Raw genomic sequence first — 20,480 nt, forward strand, 5'->3', positions numbered from 1 at the left:
TAGAAATCTAGTGGGCAACTCATCAAGGCAGCATGTCGATGAACTCAGACTGCAGATGATCTCTTTGACTGTTTTGTCAGTGACAGGTGTGAAAAGTGTCAGCTCTAGGTGTCTAGCTGGCTGCAGAGTAGTTATTTTTGTTGTGGAAATTATTGCATTTTTAATGCCTTGAACTTTGTCATTCAAGAATATTGCAAACTCATTACACTTAGATGTAGAAATGAGTTCTAAAGGCAGTGAAACTGGAGGGTTTGTTAATCTGTTTACTGTAGCAAACAGGACGAGAGAGTTATTACTGCAGTTTTTGATGATTTCAGAAAAATAACTCTCCCTTGTTCTGTGCAAAGTCTAGTTGAACACACATAGCTTTTCTTTGTAACCTCATAATGAACCTGGAGCTTTGACTCGCACCATTTCCGTTCGGCTCTCCGGCACTCCCTTTCTGTGCCCTGACAGACTCTTCTTTTCTCCATAGCGCCCTTTGCCTACTTTTAACCATGGACGGTTGCCAGGGGAACGGTACTTGTGCCAAGTGTAAAGTTGGGTGGAGGGGGGATTATGGTGTGGGGTTGTTCTTCAGGAGCTGGGCTTGGCCCCTTAGTTCCAGTGAAAGGAACTCTGAATGCTTCAGATACCAAGAGATTTTGGACCATTTCATGCTCCCAACTTTGTGGAAACAGTTTGGGGATGGCCCCTTCCTGCTCCAACATGACTGTGCACTGGTGCACAACGGAAGGTCCATAAAGACATGGGTGAGCCAGTTTGGTGTGGAAGAACTTGACTGGCCTGCAGAGTCCTGACCTCAACCTGATAGAACACCTTTGGGATGAATTGGAGCAGAGACTGTGAGCCAGACCTTCTGTCCAACATCAGTGTCCAACCTCACAAATGAACTTTTGGAAGAATGGTCAAAAACACACTTCTAAACCTTGTGGAAAGTGTACCCAGAAGAGTTGAAGCTGTTCTAGTTGCAAAGGGTGGGCCGACGTCATACTAAACACTATGGATTAAGAATGGGATGTCACTTAAGTTCATATGCGTGTAAAGGCAGATGAGCAAATACTTTTGGCAATATGATGTTTGTACTAAATTCAGTTCATATGCTGAATATCATTGCAACACAGACATTTAAAACCGTTTAAGATTCAGACTTGAGCTCTTTTAGTGTTGGAACTCAACTTTTAGCTTAAGTCTCTCTACAAAGCCAGCTTCATAATGGATCTTGTTAATAAAACTGTTGTCAGTGAAGCTAAAATATCCAAATATTTTTAATTTGATTTAATTCCATCATTTTAAAAAGGGTATTAACAAAGTTTTTCAAGAGAGAGCTTGACACTACTTGACAAAACAAGTTCTTTCTGCAAAAAACCCCACAAAAACGTACATATCTCTTTGTCAGCTTTGGGTGGCATTTAATCTACCCTTAAATAGGGTAAGGTAGTTAGTCCAATAACCTGAAGGTTGGTGGTTCAACCCCCACTCTCACCGCTCAAAATGATTGGTGAACTGACAGCTGGAGGTGTGGCAGTTCACCTCCTTGTCATGGCTGAGGTGCCTTTGAGCAAGGCACCGTACCCCCATGACCCCAGGGCGCTGTGAATGGCTGCCCACCGCTCCAGTGTATGGCATCGGTCTCTATGAGTGTGTGCATGTGCATGTTTGTGTCAACAGGTGCCAACCTGAAGGGGTTAAAAGCGGAGGACAAATTTCGTGTGTATACATGACAATAAATCTGATCTTAATCTTAAAATACCACTCAAACACTGCACTGCAGATAAGCCAGAAAACATGGAATAGCATGCCATGGGCCCTTTAATGTCATTCAGACAAGAAAGCACTGGTTACCGTTTTCTTAATTTATTTTCATTTCAACATTTGTGTACCTTTAAGTATTGTTGACCTGACACAGATGTGGTGCTGGCGACTACGTGGGCGTTGGTGACAATCAGTCCACTGTCTGTCATTACAAACCCAGAGCCACTGGACAGAGGGATGTTGCGACCAAAGAGAGGATGTCTATGGAGTGAATAAAATGTCAGCAAATTCTCAGAGTACAGTGCAAACTTCTTCAGCCACCTCCCTTTTATATATTGTCAAGAAAAGGCAAGTAGGTTCAGTGACTTATTGAAACGCGTGCAAACATAAATACAATACAAATACAGTATATAATATAAAAACAGTTAGCTTGAATGTCAGTATTTGATATTACCATGTTTATTCTTCAACACAGCCTGAATCCTCGTAGGCAAACCTTTTAGTTAGTTCTGGTTCAGGCTACTTTTTTAATTGGCAGTGTATGAATTAGACTAATTTGGATTTTGATTAATTAAATTTGACTGGATTATGATTGTACTACACTGAACTGGATTCCAATTTGCTTGAATTGAACTGTGTCTTTGAAGTTCCTTCCTCAAAGCGCTTCTAACACTGCATGCCACATTCACCCATTCACACACATTCATACAGCAAGTCTACACATAACGTCTTTCTAACCATTCATGCATAAACACATTCATACACCGATGGATACATCGGTAGGCAATGTGGGGTTCAGTGTCTTGCCCTAGGACGCTTCGACATGTAGCCCGGGGAAGCTGGAGTTAAACCAACGACCTTCCGATTGATGGGCGACTGCTCTTCCTCCTGAGCTACAGCCGCCCCAAAAATGACATTTGTTGTCATTTGTCGATTTATAGAACTGAAGCAGTCTTCAGGAATAGTTCTCCAGACTTCATGAAGGACATTCCAAAACTCTTCTTTGGATGTTGGCTGCCTTTTGCTTTTTCCCTGTTTAGCTCTCTCACTGCTTCAATAATGTTGAGGTCCGGGCTCTGGGGAGGATTCATCCCTCCATAAGACCTGTTGCCACTGATTTTCAGTCCACTTCTTGTGTCATTTGGCACAGCTCAGCCTTTTCTCCCTGTTTCCCTTCCTTAAGAATGGCTTCTTGACAGCCACCCTTCCATGGAGACCATTTCTGATGAGGCTTGGGCCAACAGTAGATGGATCAGCTGAAGGTCCAGATGCATCTCTCAGGTCCTGTGTCAGGTCTTTGCTGGATTTTTTTCCTCTTTCTTAAAGTGGACATGGCGTGATTATTTAAGCATTTAATTCTTAATCTGCAGCTATTCTGGATGATATGGATGCATCATAACTCAAAGTAGTTTGTAATATTTTCAGAACAAGGGAGAGCTCTGTCTAGGGGGAATCTGTTTGCTGAGAATGAGATGATCTGGGGGACTCCGATTGGTCGAATTCTTGGAGGCTTGCTGAGGGGAGAGGATGTTGGTGATTCATTGATCATACTTCTCAGGGTTACATCTGTCAGGAAGCTACAACACACATACAGAGAGATTATAACAAACATGGTACACTTTTGAGCATAACATCATCTCAAATTAAGCTGCGCACGTTTGAGCCAGAATCAGATCAAGAACATGAAAGTGAGCAGTGCAATTAGACACTGTAACAAACTGATTTTTCACACATTGTACCCATGATGGGAGAAAATGCATCTAATGTGAACACAACCCAGACATTTGAAATTGTTTTCTCTTCTGTCTGTCTGCAAAGCCAGCATCATACTAGGTCTTGTTAATAAAACTGTAATCCCTGAAGTGTAGAAAATAGATCCAAACATTGAACACCTGGCCAGGTGCTGATGCTGGCCAGGGAATGCTTTCCCCCTCTACCACAAACAAATTTTCTTGAAAATATCTCCAAAACAGTCAGTTGTTCCTTGTGGCCCAAAAACGTCCAATGTAAAAATGGATAACAAGAACTCTCTAGCTGTGGTGAACAGCCTCAGGAATTTCACCGTACCAGGAAATTCTAACTTGAATCCTAACTTAAATCCTAACGTGATGTGTGAGTGAAAAGGATGTAGAGAAAAGTCTAGAGAACTCAAGACTACTGGATAAAACAAGTTCTTTCGGCATAAAATATCAATGAGGACGCTGCTCCTGTCCATTACGGTAAAGAGGGAACTGGTTCATCTTTCTTCCAACCCTCGACCATTCAGAAGGAGCTTGGAGTAGAGCTGCTGCTGCGACACATCAAAAGGACTCAGTTGAGGAGATTCTGGTTAGGATGACTCCTGGTCCCTTTGGAGATTTTTCAGGCATGTCCAACTCGGTAGAAGCTCAGGGGCAGACCCAGAACTTGCTGAATGGATTATATATCCCTTATGGCCTGGGAACACCTTTGGATCCCCCAGGAGGAGCTGGGTCCTCTTGAACCTGTTGCCTCCACAACCTGACCCCTTATAAGCAGTAGATAATGGATATACCTTTTTTAAGCTTCGGGTGACATTCCAGATGATAATACATCACTGTTTTAACGCTGCAGATAAGCCAGAAAACATGGAAAAGCATGCCATGGGCACTTTAAGGACATCACTTTCAGATCCTGTTCATCTGCTGTAGATAGTTTTTGTTAGGCCTGACACTTCTTCCTTTGTCCTCCACTTGTCCAGTTTCCTCAAATATTTTAAGGACACACTGCACACCATGCTGAGATATGCCAAGTTTTAAGCTAATAGCTCTCTAGGAATCACCTTGTTGGTACATTTTTCAAACTGTTATCTTTGGTGTTTTTCATAGATGCAACTAAAGAAATGGAAACAAATGATGTGTCTTTGTGACAGGCTGCTGGTAACAAAGTATCTAAAGATTTAAAATTGGTTCTTTGGCTCTTTCTAAGTTGTCTGTTATGTGTAGACAAAACGCTGGCTCATTGTTTGAGTTAGATACCATTTTGATGCTTGACTCCCAAGTCAGTGTTAATGCCTGGATAACTATTGTTCAACACTACTTGGAAAGAGTCCAGGAAATTTAGTGCTCTCTAGAAGTAGATGATAATGTATGAGGGTGGTTCACCACTTTTGCACAATATTGTATGTATGGATTACATTAAGCATAACCAAATACAACCAAAGGAGCTCATGTTTACTGGTATGGTTTTTCTAAAGTTTTCACAAATTGACATTTATTATTTATCTAAATTCATGTAACTATAGCTTGTTTTTCTCGTTGTCGTTGTTGTTTTGTTTTATTCAAATGGGGATGGTGTCTATTTATTTACATTGTTGTAAATGTGGCAGTGACAGCCAAGAAGCTTTGCCTACCTCTAGCTCTGGACAAATGTCACAGTCCTGGTGAAAACAGAGTATAAGACTGGCAATTCAAAAATACTGAAATCATTTATAGGCATGCAGAGCAACAAAAAAAAAAAGAATATTAATGTTAATAAAACCATCATCTAGGACACCCCTTTACTATCTTGACAAGCACTATTTCAAAGAAGCAGCATAGTCTGAATAACATTAATTTGAACTGTCTTCAGGATTTAATAGCAAAATGAAGAACTGAAGAAAACAAATGAAACTGTCCACAGTCAGGGTGTTTTAGTTTTTCATTCATAAAACTACAAAGAAACTTTTTATCGCCACAAAAAGTGGTGTTTCTTTACAATGATGAAAGACAATCCTGAGTTGGTGACTGTCCACTTGCTAGAAAGTGGATTAGAATGACTTGTCAATTACTAAAAACACAAACGTTTTACATAGCTGATCAGTAAGTGAAGTTGATTACAGAAACAAATCTGTTTATCATGTAAGATCAAATAGTAAAGGGAGGTCTCATTACAGCCACCACGGAAATGCCTCAAACCTTTTTTTTCTCCTCCTGTCCAGCCCTGCATTATGGCAGCAGAACTGACCCTTCGCTAAGCCTTCTTGGTGGTGTTGTTTTCTTCTCTCCTTACTTTTACGGGTTTTGTTTTGTTGTTGAGTGGCACTAAAGTAACACATCTGTCGCAGACGGTTGCATCGCATCAGTCCCTGTAAAGGTCCCTGACTCATGTGCGAATGCAAAATGAAACAGTTCCTCTGGGGAAGGGCGGGTCTTAGAACTGCGTTCTTTGAACTCTCTGTCTGAATGCAGCAAATGTAAGCGCCAGGCACCACGTGTTGACACTTCCAATAAAAAAACAGCACATACAAGAACAACAATGTTATTGTACAGCAGGGTAACTTGATATATATTTTATAAATTTAAATCAAATGTTATGTTAGCTTTCACTGTCGTTCTGTTTGCCAAATTCTTGCATTTGTTTACAGTGTGCCAGGATATTGCTCACATATAGTGGAGCTGATATATTCACTTGACCTCATTAAGGCACAGAAAAGCCCAGCACTATCTTTCAGTTTGTCATAACAGAGGCACAAACCAAGGGGTAGCAAGGTTAAAGACGTTCCGATCTTGTCTATTGTCATCGCGAAAGCCTGGGGTGAGCGCAAGCGGAGACCCGTAGATTGCTGCTACAGAGGAAGCAGGTATGATTCATATTTCAAATATAATGATATGGTCTCTTACAACAACAGGGGTGTTGTTCACACAAACAAATAAAACTACTAAACGATAATGAACAATGAGGTCGTTGTTGCATATGGTCGCTATTGTGTAAAAAAGTAAATGGTTCATTTACTTTTTGTGAAGGCGTCCCTTCACAAAATGCTAAAATATATCAGTATGTCAGAACTTGTCTCTATCTGTTAGTATTTATTTTGCTTAAATATTACACAGTGGCTCAAGGTTTAACAGAGACGTCTTTGTTGGCGTTACCACACAAAGCTATGGTTAGCTAATGTTAGCTAGCACTTTACCTTTGAACAAATGTAGGTGCTCTTATTGATTTTGGAGGGATTCCGCTGTTCGTGTGATCTTCCACACTGCTTTATCCACTCCAGGCATCTTTCTTGTTGCGTCTTGGGCTGGGGAAGGCAAAGAATTCTACACCACCCTCCAAACTTCTTGGATATCGACTGTCGGACTTGCAAGTCTCATATGCACACCGCTTTGGCATATTGCTTTCTACCGAAAGCTTGACTGGCCTCTTGTGCGTAGTTACAGTTGCTAAAGTAGGATTGGACAGAAACCGTTTGTTGGAGGGGCTTAGCGAAGGGTCAATTGTAATCTAAATACCGTGTTATGCCAAACACATTTGCTTTGCTTTAAAGTGTAAAGCTCCCCTTGATTTCCAAGTACTGCTTATTTTTGTTACAATACTTTACATGTAATTAGGGATGCACCGAATAGAAAATTTGTGGCTGAAGCTGAAGCCGAATAAAAAAATCAAACGCTTGGCTAATACCGAATAATACCGAATGTGGTTGTTTTTATTTTTTATTTTTTTTAATATTGCATAAATAAAATACATTTTTAGACATGATTTTCAAAGAAAGGAAATGTTTATTTAATATTCTGACATTTGAATATTAGTTCAAGTAGTTTCACATTTATATTAGCCCTATATAACGGAGTTAAAAAATATCTACTCTGTAGGCCTTTAAACAAAACCTGCATTAGAAGTGCATTCCCAAAAAAACTAAAGTGCATAAAAGTGGATAAACCCACATCAAATGAATTATTATCCTTTTGGCACAAGTCTATTTAGTCACAGTAGGCTAATAATGTAAACTGAAGGCTCAGGTAAATCCCAATAAGTGTGTGCTTGCAGAGGAACCCCCTAGATACTTTGGTTAAACACTTGCAAACTGCAATTCTTTTCTCGCTCTCCAACCAGAGCATGTGAACGGAGCGGAGCTGGGAACAGGGGGTTGCAAAATATAGTCGGAGCGTGGAGTGAGTTTTTATCAAATGGAAGGAGCGATTGCTCCATGCCGCTCCAGTTCCACTCCGATACCGCTCACATGAGTCTATTCTTACCGCTCAGCTTCATTCACATGCTCTCTCTCTGACACTTTAAAATATCTCTGTTTACCGCATCACTGCACGTTCTTTGCTTGTGTCATTAAAACGCGCAGCTAACAGTCTATTCGGCCTTGCTATAAAGTTAAAATATGTTATGTTTGTGCATTTCTGAGACGCTTTTATCCAAAGCGACTTACAAGTTACCGAATTTTCGGTGCATCCCTACATGTAATAGTGCTGAACCTGACAATGGGTCAGGGAAAGAGGGAGAGCAAATAAAAAGAGACCCAAACGAGACAAAGATAGAAAGAAATTATTGGAGAGGACAAAACCAGACAACTACATCTGTAGAAACCAAACAGAAAACATCCCACGGCCTCTGTGGGGAATCCAGACGGAGAGCCATCAGGAGCACCTGCAAGCAAAAAAAAACAGCAACAACACCAGCAGCAAGTACATATAGCATAACTGTGGATACGTATGATTTGAAACCATAGAATGACACAACAACTGTATAATAAGCATGTGACTGTGTGTGTGTGTGTGTGTGTGTGTGTGTGTGTGTGTGTGTGTAGTCTTGATTGATAGGTAATATTATTATATTCGGTCAAATCATTCATTTCTAATCAACTGCTCATATGACAACAGACACGTGAGACGCTAATCTGAAAGGCTATCCAGTCATCAGTGACTGGTCGAACACTATCAGTGAAACGATTACAAAAATTTGGTCGGCGCTTCAAACTTAAACCAAGTCTGCTTGTTTACTTAAAAACACAGTGAGCAAGTCACAAAACCTGGAACTATTTTGGATACTGATTCTAAGTTTGACAATCCCATTAAAAGCATCACCAGAACTGCATTCTACTTTAGATTTGAAAAATATCTGGGTTTAGAAAATTTCTATCTCAAACAGACTTTGGTCCATGCATTCATGGTGAGCAGATTAGACTACTGTAACTCTTTCATTTGCAAGATTATCCAAACAATCAGTAGGGTGACTTCAACTCAATTCGAATGAGGCACAAAAGAGCTCTGACATTAAAATGGATATTTAAGCATATAATTCTAGTACTGAAGTCCTTACAGTGGCTACCTGTTCAGTACAGAAGCACCTTTAATTAACTTTTTTTGTCCATAAAACACTAAATAGTTTGCTCCCCCAGTATATCTCTGTCTTGCTCACTGCGTAAAATCTGATCGGGTCTCTCGGGGCATTTGGCGCAGGTCTTTCAGCTTTTCCCAAAATAAAATCCAATCACATTTACGTTAATTTCCTGGAGACGTAACGAAACCTAAGCACACCTACCTGGTAACCCCAGTTTTTAAAAAGAGTATACACACAATAATCAGATTTATATTATGAAGGCTTTGCTTTTATCACCAAAAGGGAAACTTGTCCCCACAACAACAGTGACTGTGTTAAGAGATATGTCCCTACAATTTGACTCAAACAAGGGCACAGAGATACACAAAGTTATTACCTGAGGAAGAGCTCAATGTGTACCACAGCAGGGGCGATTTTCTCCACCACATCAGCTATGAAGTTGAACTTGTAACGAGGACTGGCAGCATGTGAAGAACCTATACTGGCGAGAAGAATTGTGCTTTTTATTAGTGTCAGTCTGCAGTCTGATTTCTTAATAATTAATTGCATTAAAAGTTACAAAACACAGAGCGAAGGTGTGTTATGAGTAATCTAAGTGGGAAAATAATGAGACCTAGATTTTTCTATCAAGTCATGAATTCAAATAAGGCATGACACCTGTGATATAAGTTAAGCCAAATATCTGTTAAACATATTATCTTTTCTTAGTTAGATAAGAAACTCAGAGAATGTTCAACTATTGTTGGAAGTAATAAAAAACATCCTAAAATAAGAAAAGGTTGAGATAGTGTGGAATGGAAAATGATAAAGAAATAAAGATTTTTACATTTATATTGACTTTTCCTTTATTGCACAGAGTATGAATATATGTCATTTCATGTTTAATCTATTTATCTTCATTTATTATGTTAATATAAATCCATTTTTGCATTTCAGGCCTGACCCTAAAAAAGCTCTTATCATTTAATGTTGTCATTTCTTTGACACTTAAAATGTTTTGTCATTGAAGATACCAATTGATGAAGCATTACAGGTGCTATTTTTTTTTCCTTTTTCCAGCAATTTCATCTTAAACAACAAGAAGGGGTTGTCACCATTACATCTTTCATTTTTTTTTTTTTTTTTTTTTTTTTTTTTAAATCAATTACATTTTTCATTGAAAAGTTCTCCAACATACTCTATTGTGAACAGGTCAAGACTACATATAGATCAGTCCGGTGCTGTTCCCTCTTCTTCCTCAGCCATGCCTTAGTAATTTGTACAGAATGCAGGTTTTACATTGTCTTGTTAAAGGACTCTGCATCCATTTCTTAAAAAAGCATTGGGAATTCTGATTGGTCTGATCACCATTTCCACTGTGTAATGGTCCATCCCAGATTCCTCTGAGTCAATACCACCTCTGGACAAGGTTGATTCTTCATCAGGTTTCTTCTTTACTTTGAGCTCACGTAAGAATATATAATAAATTGAAAAAATTATTTTGTTGTTGTTTTATTTAATTGGCAGTTTTCCCATCTCTTCCTTACTATTTCTGATTTGGGGTTGTGCATCAGCTCCGTTTTTGTAGATATAACCCATCTAATATTTTCATTTAATATTATTTACATTTTATTTGGACAGGATGGTCACACTGAGCTACATAATCTCTTCTTATAGGAAGTCCTGAGGGGTGTTCCAAGAACTTAGCTAGAGAAAGCCAGGCTTTATTGGGAAAGCCTCACTTAGACTAACACTATCTCCCAATTAATTCAATTCAATTCAATTTTATTTATATAGCGCCAGATTACAACAATTGTCATCTCAAGGCACTTAAGTAATATAGTCCAATTCAAGCCAATTGGAATTCAATTCATTGTAATCATAATCCAATTAATTCATATAGAGCCAATTAAAAAAAATTAATATCCTAGCTAAGGAAACCAACAGATTGCACCGAAACTTGTCTTCAGTCCAATCTCCCGTCCTGAGCGTGCCTGTGGCGACTGTGGAAAGGAACGACTCCCTTTTAACAGGAAGAAACCTCTGGCAGAACCAGACTCAAGAAGGGTGGCCATCCGCCTCGACCAGCTGGGGTTTGAGAAGACAGAAAAGAGGGAAAAGAGGGGGGAAAAACACCATAACGCCATTCAAAGGATATCTGTTGGAACAGGGAAACATACGTTAATAACCACAATAATGTCACATGTACATAAAATCAATTGTGAAATTAAACAGGGGAAAAAAAGAGAGCAAAGTGAGGAAAGGTGTGACAGATGAGGTCCCCCAGCAGTCTAAGCCTATAGCAGCTTAACTATGGGATAATTCAGGATTACCTGAGCCATCCCTAACTATAAGCTTTATCAGAAAGGAAAGTTTTAAGCCTAATCTTAAAAGTGGAAAGGGTGTCTGATTCCCGGACATTTACTGGCAGCTTATTCCACAAGAGAGGGGCCTGATAACTGAAGGCTCTACCTCCCATTCTACTTTTAGAAACTCTGGGAACAACAAGTAAACCTGCAGTTTGGGAGCTAAGTGCTCTGTTAGGAAAATACCTTACAATTAGATCTTTAAGATATGATGGAGCTCGGTCATTAAGAGCTTTATATGTGAGAAGAAGAATCTTAATTCATTCTGAATTTAACAGGGAGCCAATGAAAAGAAGCTAAAACTGGAGAAACATGATCTCTCCTGTTAGTTCTCATCAGAACTCTGGCTGCAGCATTTTGGATCAGCTGGAGGCTTTTCAGAGAATATGTGGGACAGCCCAATAATAAGGAATTACAGTAGTCCAATCTTGAAGTAACAAATGCATGAACTAGTTTCTCTGCATCACCCTGACAGAATGTTCCTGATTTTTAGCAATATTACGAAGGTGAAAGAAGGCAGTCCTAGAAACCACTTTTATATGTGCGTCAAATGATAAATTCTGGTCAAAAATAACTCCAAGGTTCCTCACTGTAGAACTAGAAGCCAAGGAAATACCATCTAGAGTAACTATATAACTAGACAATTTCTCCCTGAAGCGCTCAGGTCAAAAGAGAACAACTTCAGTTTTGTCTGAATTTAAAAGCAGACAGTTCTGAGTCATCCAGGTCTTTAGGTCTTTAAGACAGGCTTGTAGTCTGACCAACCTATTGGTTTCATTTGGTTTCATAGATAAGTACAGCTGAGTATCATCAGCATAACAATGGAAATTTATGCCATGCTGTCTGATAATGTTACCTAATGGAAGCATGTATAAAGTAAAAAGAATTGGTCCAAGCACAGAACCCTGAGGAACTCCATGACTTACTCCAACGTGTGAGGAAGATTCTTCATTTACAAGAACAAACTGGAATCTGGAAACTGGAATCCTTTAATCCCAATAACATGTTCAAGTCTCTGTAACAGAATGCTGTGATCGATCGTATCAAATGCAGCACTGAGATCCAACAGGACAAGTACAGAAACAAGTTCGCTATCAGAGGCTAAGAGGAGATCAGTGGTAACTTTCACCAGTGCTGTTTCTGTGCTATGATGCACTCTGAATCCGGACTGAAACTCTTCAAACAGATTATTTCTATGTAAATTATCACAAAGTTGAACTGCAACTATTTTTTCAAGAACTTTAGACAAAAAAAGGGAGATTGGATATAGGTCGATAATTAGCCAACACTTCTGAATCAAGAGTAGGTTTTTTAAGTAAAGGTTTAATTACAGCAACCTTAAAAGTCTGAGGTACATATCCTATCAACAAAGACCGATTGATCAAATCCAAAATGGAAGTGTCAATTAAGGGGAAAACCTCCTTGAACAGTCTGGTTGGGATTGGGTCTAACATACAAGTTGATGGTTTAGAAGAGACTATTGCTGTTGTTAGCTCAGAAAGATCAACTGGACAGAAGCTGTCTAAATACAATTCAGGTTCCAAAGATACTTCTAAAGCTGCTCTACTTGATGATACATCAGTGATAATAATGGGAAGGATTCCATTAATCTTCTCTCTGATAGAAACAATTTTATTGATGAAGAAACTCATGAAATCATCACTGCTGGGAGTTAAAGGAATACATGTCTCAACAGAGCTCAGACTCTTTGTCAGCCTGGCAACAGTGCTGAAAAGAAACCTGGGATTATTCTTATTCTCTTCTATCAATAATGAATAATAAGCAGTTCTAGCTCAAGTTCTAAGCCTCAAGTCGTTCCACTAAGACATTTCAGCTGCAGCTGTAGCAGGTCCCGGCTTGGTCCCTACTGACAGATTTATAGATAACCCTCTGATAGGAGTTTTCTGGAAATATCAGGCAGAAATCAGCGAAGCAGGACAACTGTTGCTCATTCTCCATTCATCTAATTATCTTTATTCTCACATTCGTTTTTTACTTTTTCACTGCAATCATGAATTACTTCTGTTTTTTGTCTGCATTACAGCATTAGGATTAACCATTTTAGATAACATACACATTAAATGTCCACTTTTACATATTTCTACAAAATAGCCTTATCAAAATTAGTTTTACATCAAATAAACATTTTCCCTTTTAATCATGTCATCAGTCTATCGTCAACCATGCACTTCACCCTTACACACATCCTCTTTATCCTCTCCTTAAAAGAGTGTTCTCTTTATAACTGTACATAAAGTACGCAAAGTACAATAAGCGCTCACTTAATATAACAGAATGAATCTCTCTTGAAGTTAAACTATTTCACATTTACTCTATATGAACACAAACTAAAATAATAAACATAGCTGGCTCATAGCTTGCCGCTTTAACTGTGAACTCGAACTCTATCATTGTTTCCCATTTTAGCTGTGCGCTCTCCATCAAGAATACAGCCATAGCTGGTATTCAACTTCACATTAGCATTCGTTTCAACATTCCGAGCAATGTACCACACACACAACTAATTTACACACATACAAGAATAACCCACAAATGCCCAGGAGCCGAAAGAAACAAAAGAAAGTAACCGTTTGGCTACGGCATCGGACGCCATTTTCTCCAATGCAATCATCACGTACCGCGACACTTTACTTTATTTACACACTTAGCGATCTTTTAGCTTATGGACCACACATCACCAGGGATTCATATTAGCTTACAGCATCTTTAGTCACAGAAAAGATGAGTAACCAACCTGGAAATATCAGGCAGAAATCAGCGAAGCAGAACAACTGTTGCTCATTCTCCATTCATCGAATTATGAGCCTCGCTCGCGACGCATTTCAAAGAGCCCAGGTGACGCTGCTGGTAAGTGCTGCCAACTAGTGTCCATTTCATGCAACAGCATGTCATTGTGTGTTTCTCAGGATGACTTCTTATTCTGAATTGGACAGACTATAATAAAATAATACAATAGCAATAAACTAAAAAGGGACTCTCAGAGGAAATTAAACAATATCTCAACAAAAACACTTATTTTGTGGGTGTCACACAGCTAATCGAGGCTAATTCAAGCTAGGCTAACAAAGTCTGGCTATGTGCAAGTGCCCAAGGAAAGTAGGAAGCCCTGACGACTGGATGGCGGAAAAAAGGAGATGGCAGAAAAGGAGACCAAGACAAGAGCTGTCATTTTTTTCGGCAGCTGAACAAAGAATGCTGATGGAGTTGTATGAGGATTTTAAAAGTGTCATCACCAGAAAAGGTAATAAAGGTGTGATCAATAAAGTACAGTGGTCCTGAAGTGCAAATAACAACGGCAAAAGAGAAACGACAACAGCAAATAAAAAAACACAACAAATAAAAAAACACAACGATAAATAAAAAAACACAACGGCAAAAGAGAAAACACAACAGCAAATCAGAAATCACAACGGCAAAACAAAAAACACAACTTCAAAAGAGAAAACAAAACGGCAAATAAAAAAACACGTTCTCTTTTGCCGTTGTTTTTTGATTTGCCGTTGTGTTTTCTCTTTTGAAGTTGTGTTTTTTATTTGTCGTTGTTTTCTCTTTTGAAGTTGTGTTTTTTGATTTGTCGTTGTTTTCTCTTTTCCAGTTGTGTTTTCTGATTTGTCGTTGTTTTCTCTTTTGCAGTTGTTTTTTGTTTTGCTGTTGTGTTTTCTCTTTTGCCGTTGTTTTTTGATTTGCCGTTGTGTTTTCTCTTTTGCCGTTGTTTTTTGATTTGCCGTTGTGTTTTCTCTTTTGAAGTTGTGTTTTTTGATTTGTCGTTGTTTTCTCTTTTGCAGTTGTGTTTTTTGATTTGCCGTTGTGTTTTCTCTTTTGCCATTGTGTTTTGATTTGCCGTTGTGTTTTCTCTTTTGAAGTTGTGTTTTTTGATTTGTCGTTGTTTTCTCTTTTGCCGTTGTTTTTTGATTTGCCGTTGTGTTTTCTCTTTTGCCGTTGTTTTTTGATTTGCCGTTGTGTTTTCTCTTTTGCCATTGTGTTTTTTATTTTCCGTTGTGTTTTCCCTTTTGTCGTTGTGTTTCTTGATTTGCCGTTGTGATTTGCACTTCAGGGCCACCGTAATAAACCGAGGGAAACGGCCACAAACAATTGCAGACAGACTAAATTCATAAGTTATACAAGTTTCATACCATTGTCAATTGTTACATGTTTATTTCACTGTCCTCATGTATTTATGTTCCCCTCTTTGTGTTATAATTTTTTTACATAAAGCATGCTGAATTGTCTCTGTATGAGATGTACTGCACAAATATACTGGCTCTGATCAGTTTATTAATAACCCAATAATCAGCACGCATCATCATACTTTGTGACTATATTATCATGAGTGTGTGACCCACATAGTAACTCTTCACTGTTACATCTCAGCAGCAGCAATCTCAACAGCCAAAAGCGAACCTGGCAGCAGGTGAAAGTAACGTACAAGAACATGTTTCAGAGTGGTAAGTAGCCTTTGAAGAAATGTGTTTGTCCAAAAAATGTGTTGAGCTGTAAATATGTTGCACTGTTGCTACCAAAAAAAAACTGGTGGCGGTCCTCCACCCCAAAATCTCACACCAGCAGAGGAACTTGCTCAAACCAACAATCAAGGGCGGCTGCTGGTGTTAGGAAAAAAAGGGGGGGGACCTCCTCAGGATATGTTCCCAAAAGTGTGCGGGATCATTAAGTAGAAGGTATTGATCACTTTCCCTCAAAATGTCAGTCTCTCATAATGATGGTGTGCCTTTATCTGTCAGTGGTGGGAGACACCATCTGCCTGCTTTACCACAGAGGACATGCCTAACCCATGTGTGAGTAGTTGTATTCAATTTAATTTTCTTTTGATGGAAATACTCTGCATCTCATGCATCCCTGTGATCTCCTGCTTCAACAGCTGCAGTGTTTCTCTGTTTGCAGTTTGATGGCTCCAGCACATCTTGGGCATTCAATGATGAAACTGTGTCTGTAGACACAAAAGTGCCACAGGTAGGCTATTTGTTATTAAAACTATGAAACTGTTTGGATGTGTTTGCAGTCTAACTATTCTATAACAACAGGCCTAATTATCACCAATACTCTTTACTGCAGGTTGCAACAGGAACACAAACTCCAGCAGCAAAAAGTGAAGTAACTCTTCACATTACTGTCACTGCCTACTTCGTTGCTCACAGAAACATTTCCTCTATCACAGGATGTTGAACTCTGAACAAACGGAAACTTGTTGGGTATAGAAAGCACCAAACTAGATATGGAATACATGAAGCTGGAGAGGGATGTAAGTATAAACTCTGACAAAGGAGGTCATGGTGTGAACTGTATTTAATTCTGTTTTCTCTCCACAGCTTGAAAAACATGAATAATTAAACAATTCAACACAACTTGAACTTGAAATTTGTCATTATTGTACGGTTCATGCAAAGTGTTAGAAATTTGTTTCTACATTTATATTCACAGTGGGGTGCCTGAATTTCCCCCACTGAGGGATGAATAAAGTATTTTTCTATTTCTATTCTATGACCTAACGTTTGGAAAATGACAAATTATCTCTGTTCATTTAGCCTGCTACTGTGTCAATGTTGAATTATCAAAAGAAGTTCTAACTCAAAGGTCACAACAATAAGGATCAAAGGAAATATGTGTCCCAGTATTGGTCCCTCACTGCGTCAGGAGAAACTGAGTCCTTTCAGGCACTGGAACCTGCAGGGAATCAAGCAAGACAAAATGTACAAAATATGAAGTATGCTATTAATTTAAGATGGCTCTGTCATGCGTCAGCCATGGTGCCTGAGAACTTTAAGCAATGAATCTGGATTTAATTTGGCCAAAGGTAATTTCTATCCGTGCCCTTGTTTTAGCATGTTTGAATGCCCTCTCCGCCCTTGTTCCTGGATCAGGATATGGCGTGAGGAGGTACGGCCAGCATGCATAGCCTCTGTCCCCAAGCAGGACAGCACTGAACTCTGCTGCAGAATAAGAGAAATTTTGGTGGATGCATGGAGGATAGGAGTCAGTGATGAGGTACTTGGTTTCACAGGGCATTAATGTAATATTGCTCAGCATTACTCTAAGGCAGTGTTTCTCAATTCCGGTCCTCATGACCCACTGCCCTGCACGTTTTCAATGTTTCCCTCCACCACCACACCTGATTCAAATGAATGGCTCCTTATCAGGCCACTGCAGAGCTTGATGATGAGCTGATCATTTGAATCAGGTGTGGTGGAGGAGGGAAACATTGAAAACATGCAGGGCAGTGGGTCATGAGGACCGGAATTGAGAAACACTGCTCTAAGGGGTTGATGTGGTGTTTTTCCAAATGAGAAATCCAGTTCAGTCTAAGGACAATTATCCCCAATACATACCTGTACATTTAGGCTATGGAAAAATTTTCAGTTTACGTAGTCAGCCTCCACAGGTCCAGCAGGGGCCTGGATGCATACATGGGTACAGTCTAGTGCACCAATAACATTGGGGAAGCCTGACGGAGATGATGAACTTAATGCAAATACGTCAGCCAGTGGGTTATTTTACATTATCGGCTGTTGTAAATGTGAAGCAGTAGCCTGAAAGGGTCTGTCCCCCATGTTTCTGAGTCTGGTCCTGGGTGGGTGTAGGTCGGGTGTTTGTGAAATGTGGGACAGAGATGTAATAAGGTATCAATTAGTTTAAATGAATATCATGTTCTTTTTCATTTAATTTCATGTTCACTACTTGTATAGTTGCGTTTCTTTAGTTGCACTGACTGATTGATTTATTGATTTTTTGAGACAGTGAAAGTGGTGATATGATAACCAAAAATTTTTTTGTTTTGTTTTTTTATACAAGACATGAGTTGCGAGAATTCTACCAGGTGGAACTTTCTTTCGGGAGTCATTTAAGGACATTCTTTGAGACACAGCTTGAACGTGTCATGACTAGTTTTTTCATGTTTTAGGTTCCTGTTAAGTCACTAGTTTTGTCATGTTTTCCCTCAGTCACTCCTGATCATCAGTTCACTCACTTCACCTGTGCTTTCCCCCTCAGCTGCACTCCATCACTAATCACCTCCCTTCAGTATTTAGTTTCCAGGTTCCCCCATGCACTTTGCGAGATCCACACTGTCACTAGTTCTGCGGCATAAGTTACCATGGTTACTCAGCGAGCATTCAAATAAGCCACGTTGGTGGAACGGAACTCTTATGGGGATAAGCCAAGCTTTCCCTTAATCCAGCTTTGTGGAACATCCCTCTGTTGTGGTTAATACAATGAATAAAAACATGATTTGTTTACCTTTATGCTGTGTAGGGATTTTCTGTAAATGTTTTGTTATTATTTCCTATTAATAAATAGAGGAAGTGAAAAGACAAAGGAAATGTGAGGAGAGAGCGCACGGTAATGACATGTAGGAATCATCTGGATGTCTGGGAACAGAAATCTGGAGTCTGCACTTATCTGACATGTTCCATAACAATTCAGCCATCAGGTCACTTCATGTTTTATTTCTGATATCATCTAATAATAGTTTCTATCAGATCTTTAAGCTAAATCTGACATAAAAAAGGTAGCCAGAGTAAACACAAAATAAAAAATAGCTTTAATTACAACATATGCAGAGGTGAGCTGTCAGTGTGGGGAGAGCAGGACCTCTGCTCAAACCAGATGTTGTCTAGACAACGACGAAGATGTAGTAGCATTCTCAGACAGCAGGTGCCAAATAGAGATTGGGTTTGGGCCACATACACAGAGAATGGAATCGAAAGATATAAGAAGATATCACAAACTAAGCCCATTGGGAATTTCCGTGTATGCTGCCATGTACATGTTCCAATCAATAAATTCTCCATAAGAGGCTGCAAAGGTGAGACTGATTACTCTTTTCTCCACAACATTCTAGACCATCAGAATTTATTCTATTCTAAAAATAATTTTTCAAAAGTCCTTAGTGGTGATCTCTCTCATAAGAGATCATGTTAGCATTAATGAATCAACTCCCTCTGACTATTTAAAGGTTCACGTTCCTCGAACCACAGGCAGAGGAGGAGGAGTGGCAGCTATCTTCAGATCAGGGTAGAGAGTAATATAGGATACCTTCGATCAAACTCATTTTGACAGGTGACCTCTGACCTCTTATCGATCAATCAAATTAATATGACAGGTGACCTTTGTTTGACATCAGTTTGCTGACATCTGGGGATATGACTTTTGACCTCTTATCGATCGATCAAGCTATTTTGACGTGTGACCTTTGTTTGACATAGATTAGCCATCTGTTGAAGAGGTCTTTGACATCTAAGGAAGGGGGTGTTTATGGCTAGGGTTAAGAATGATTACAGCTAAAGTCAGGAGGTTGTGAGAAATATATTAGTTGAATGTTTAAATAAGAGAAAGGGTTAGGGTTAATAGAAAAGGTTAAGTTGTAGTTCAACATTTTAACAGCTTCAAAGACCGGTCCCTGTAAGGTAAAGATGGGAAAATAATTAGATGTGTGGGGGGTCGCAAGAATGCAGCACTGCTAGGATTTGGGTGTGGGTGGGGGGTAACAGACATCTGGTTCTCTCTGACTGATCAACTCATACCATGAGACTCAACTGCCTGCATGCTGTGGCACTGGGCAGTAGGAACAAATGGCCAGGGGTTCAATAAGAATGCAAAGTACAGTCTGATCAACTCATACCATGAGACTCAACTGCCTGCATGCTGTGGCACTGGGCAGTAGGAACAAATGGCCAGGGGTTCAATAAGAATGCAAACTACAGTGTGGTAAACAGTATGTGTCGTTGTCTTAGTTCGCAAGTAAACAAATTAACATATATGATGTTCACTAGAATGCATCATGCTGTGTGGGAAAGAGACAGCATTTTAAGTCTCTTATGAGCACGGCTCAGGGTGCCGGAAAGTCCTCCTTTTGCCAGGTGTTACTAGCACTACAAGGATTTGGGTGGGGTGGGGGTGGTAACAGACATCTGGCTCTCTCTGGCTGCACCATACTGTGACACTGAACGGAGGATGGGGTGTTTATAGCAAATAGAGGTAGGTTTAAATTACACAAAAAGGTTTCCCTCTTAGTTTGCACACATGGTGTATATGGTATCAAGGGTTAATCTACAGAGAATTCACTAATAGACCAGGTTGCCCATAAAGTTTACATCTGGTTCTCTCTGACCGATCAACTCATACCATGAGACTCAACTGCATGCATGCTGTGACACTGGGCAGTAGGAACAAATGGCCAGGGGTTCATAAAAATGCAAAGTACAGTGTGGTAAACAGTCGTTGTCTTAGTTCGCAAGTAAACAAATGAACATATATGATGTTCACTAGAATGCATCATGCTGT

The 20,480-nt window shown here is 39.5% G+C and overlaps 1 protein-coding gene and 1 long non-coding RNA gene across 2 annotated transcripts in view; one reads left to right on the plus strand and one right to left on the minus strand.

Annotated features, from left to right (window-relative positions):
- LOC140282386 (serine protease HTRA3-like) overlaps positions 1-20,480 on the minus strand; it is a 74,676-nt gene that overhangs the window by 24,607 nt on the left and 29,589 nt on the right. Inside the window, exons 2-3 of the mRNA XM_072376966.1 lie at positions 9,197-9,296; positions 1,884-2,016 (exon numbers count right to left, since the gene is read on the minus strand). Of these exons, the coding sequence (XP_072233067.1) occupies positions 1,884-2,016; positions 9,197-9,296 (233 nt within the window). The remainder of the gene's footprint in view (positions 1-1,883; positions 2,017-9,196; positions 9,297-20,480) is intronic.
- LOC140282388 (uncharacterized) overlaps positions 14,270-20,480 on the plus strand; it is a 33,265-nt gene continuing 27,054 nt past the window's right edge. Inside the window, exons 1-2 of the long non-coding RNA XR_011909846.1 lie at positions 14,270-14,427; positions 15,561-15,603. This is a non-coding gene — a long non-coding RNA (uncharacterized lncRNA). The remainder of the gene's footprint in view (positions 14,428-15,560; positions 15,604-20,480) is intronic.

This window comes from Leuresthes tenuis, unplaced genomic scaffold (assembly GCF_036924035.1).
Source record: "Leuresthes tenuis unplaced genomic scaffold, fLeuTen1.0.hap1 SCAF_22, whole genome shotgun sequence".
NCBI classification, from domain to species: Eukaryota; Metazoa; Chordata; class Actinopteri; order Atheriniformes; family Atherinopsidae; genus Leuresthes; species Leuresthes tenuis.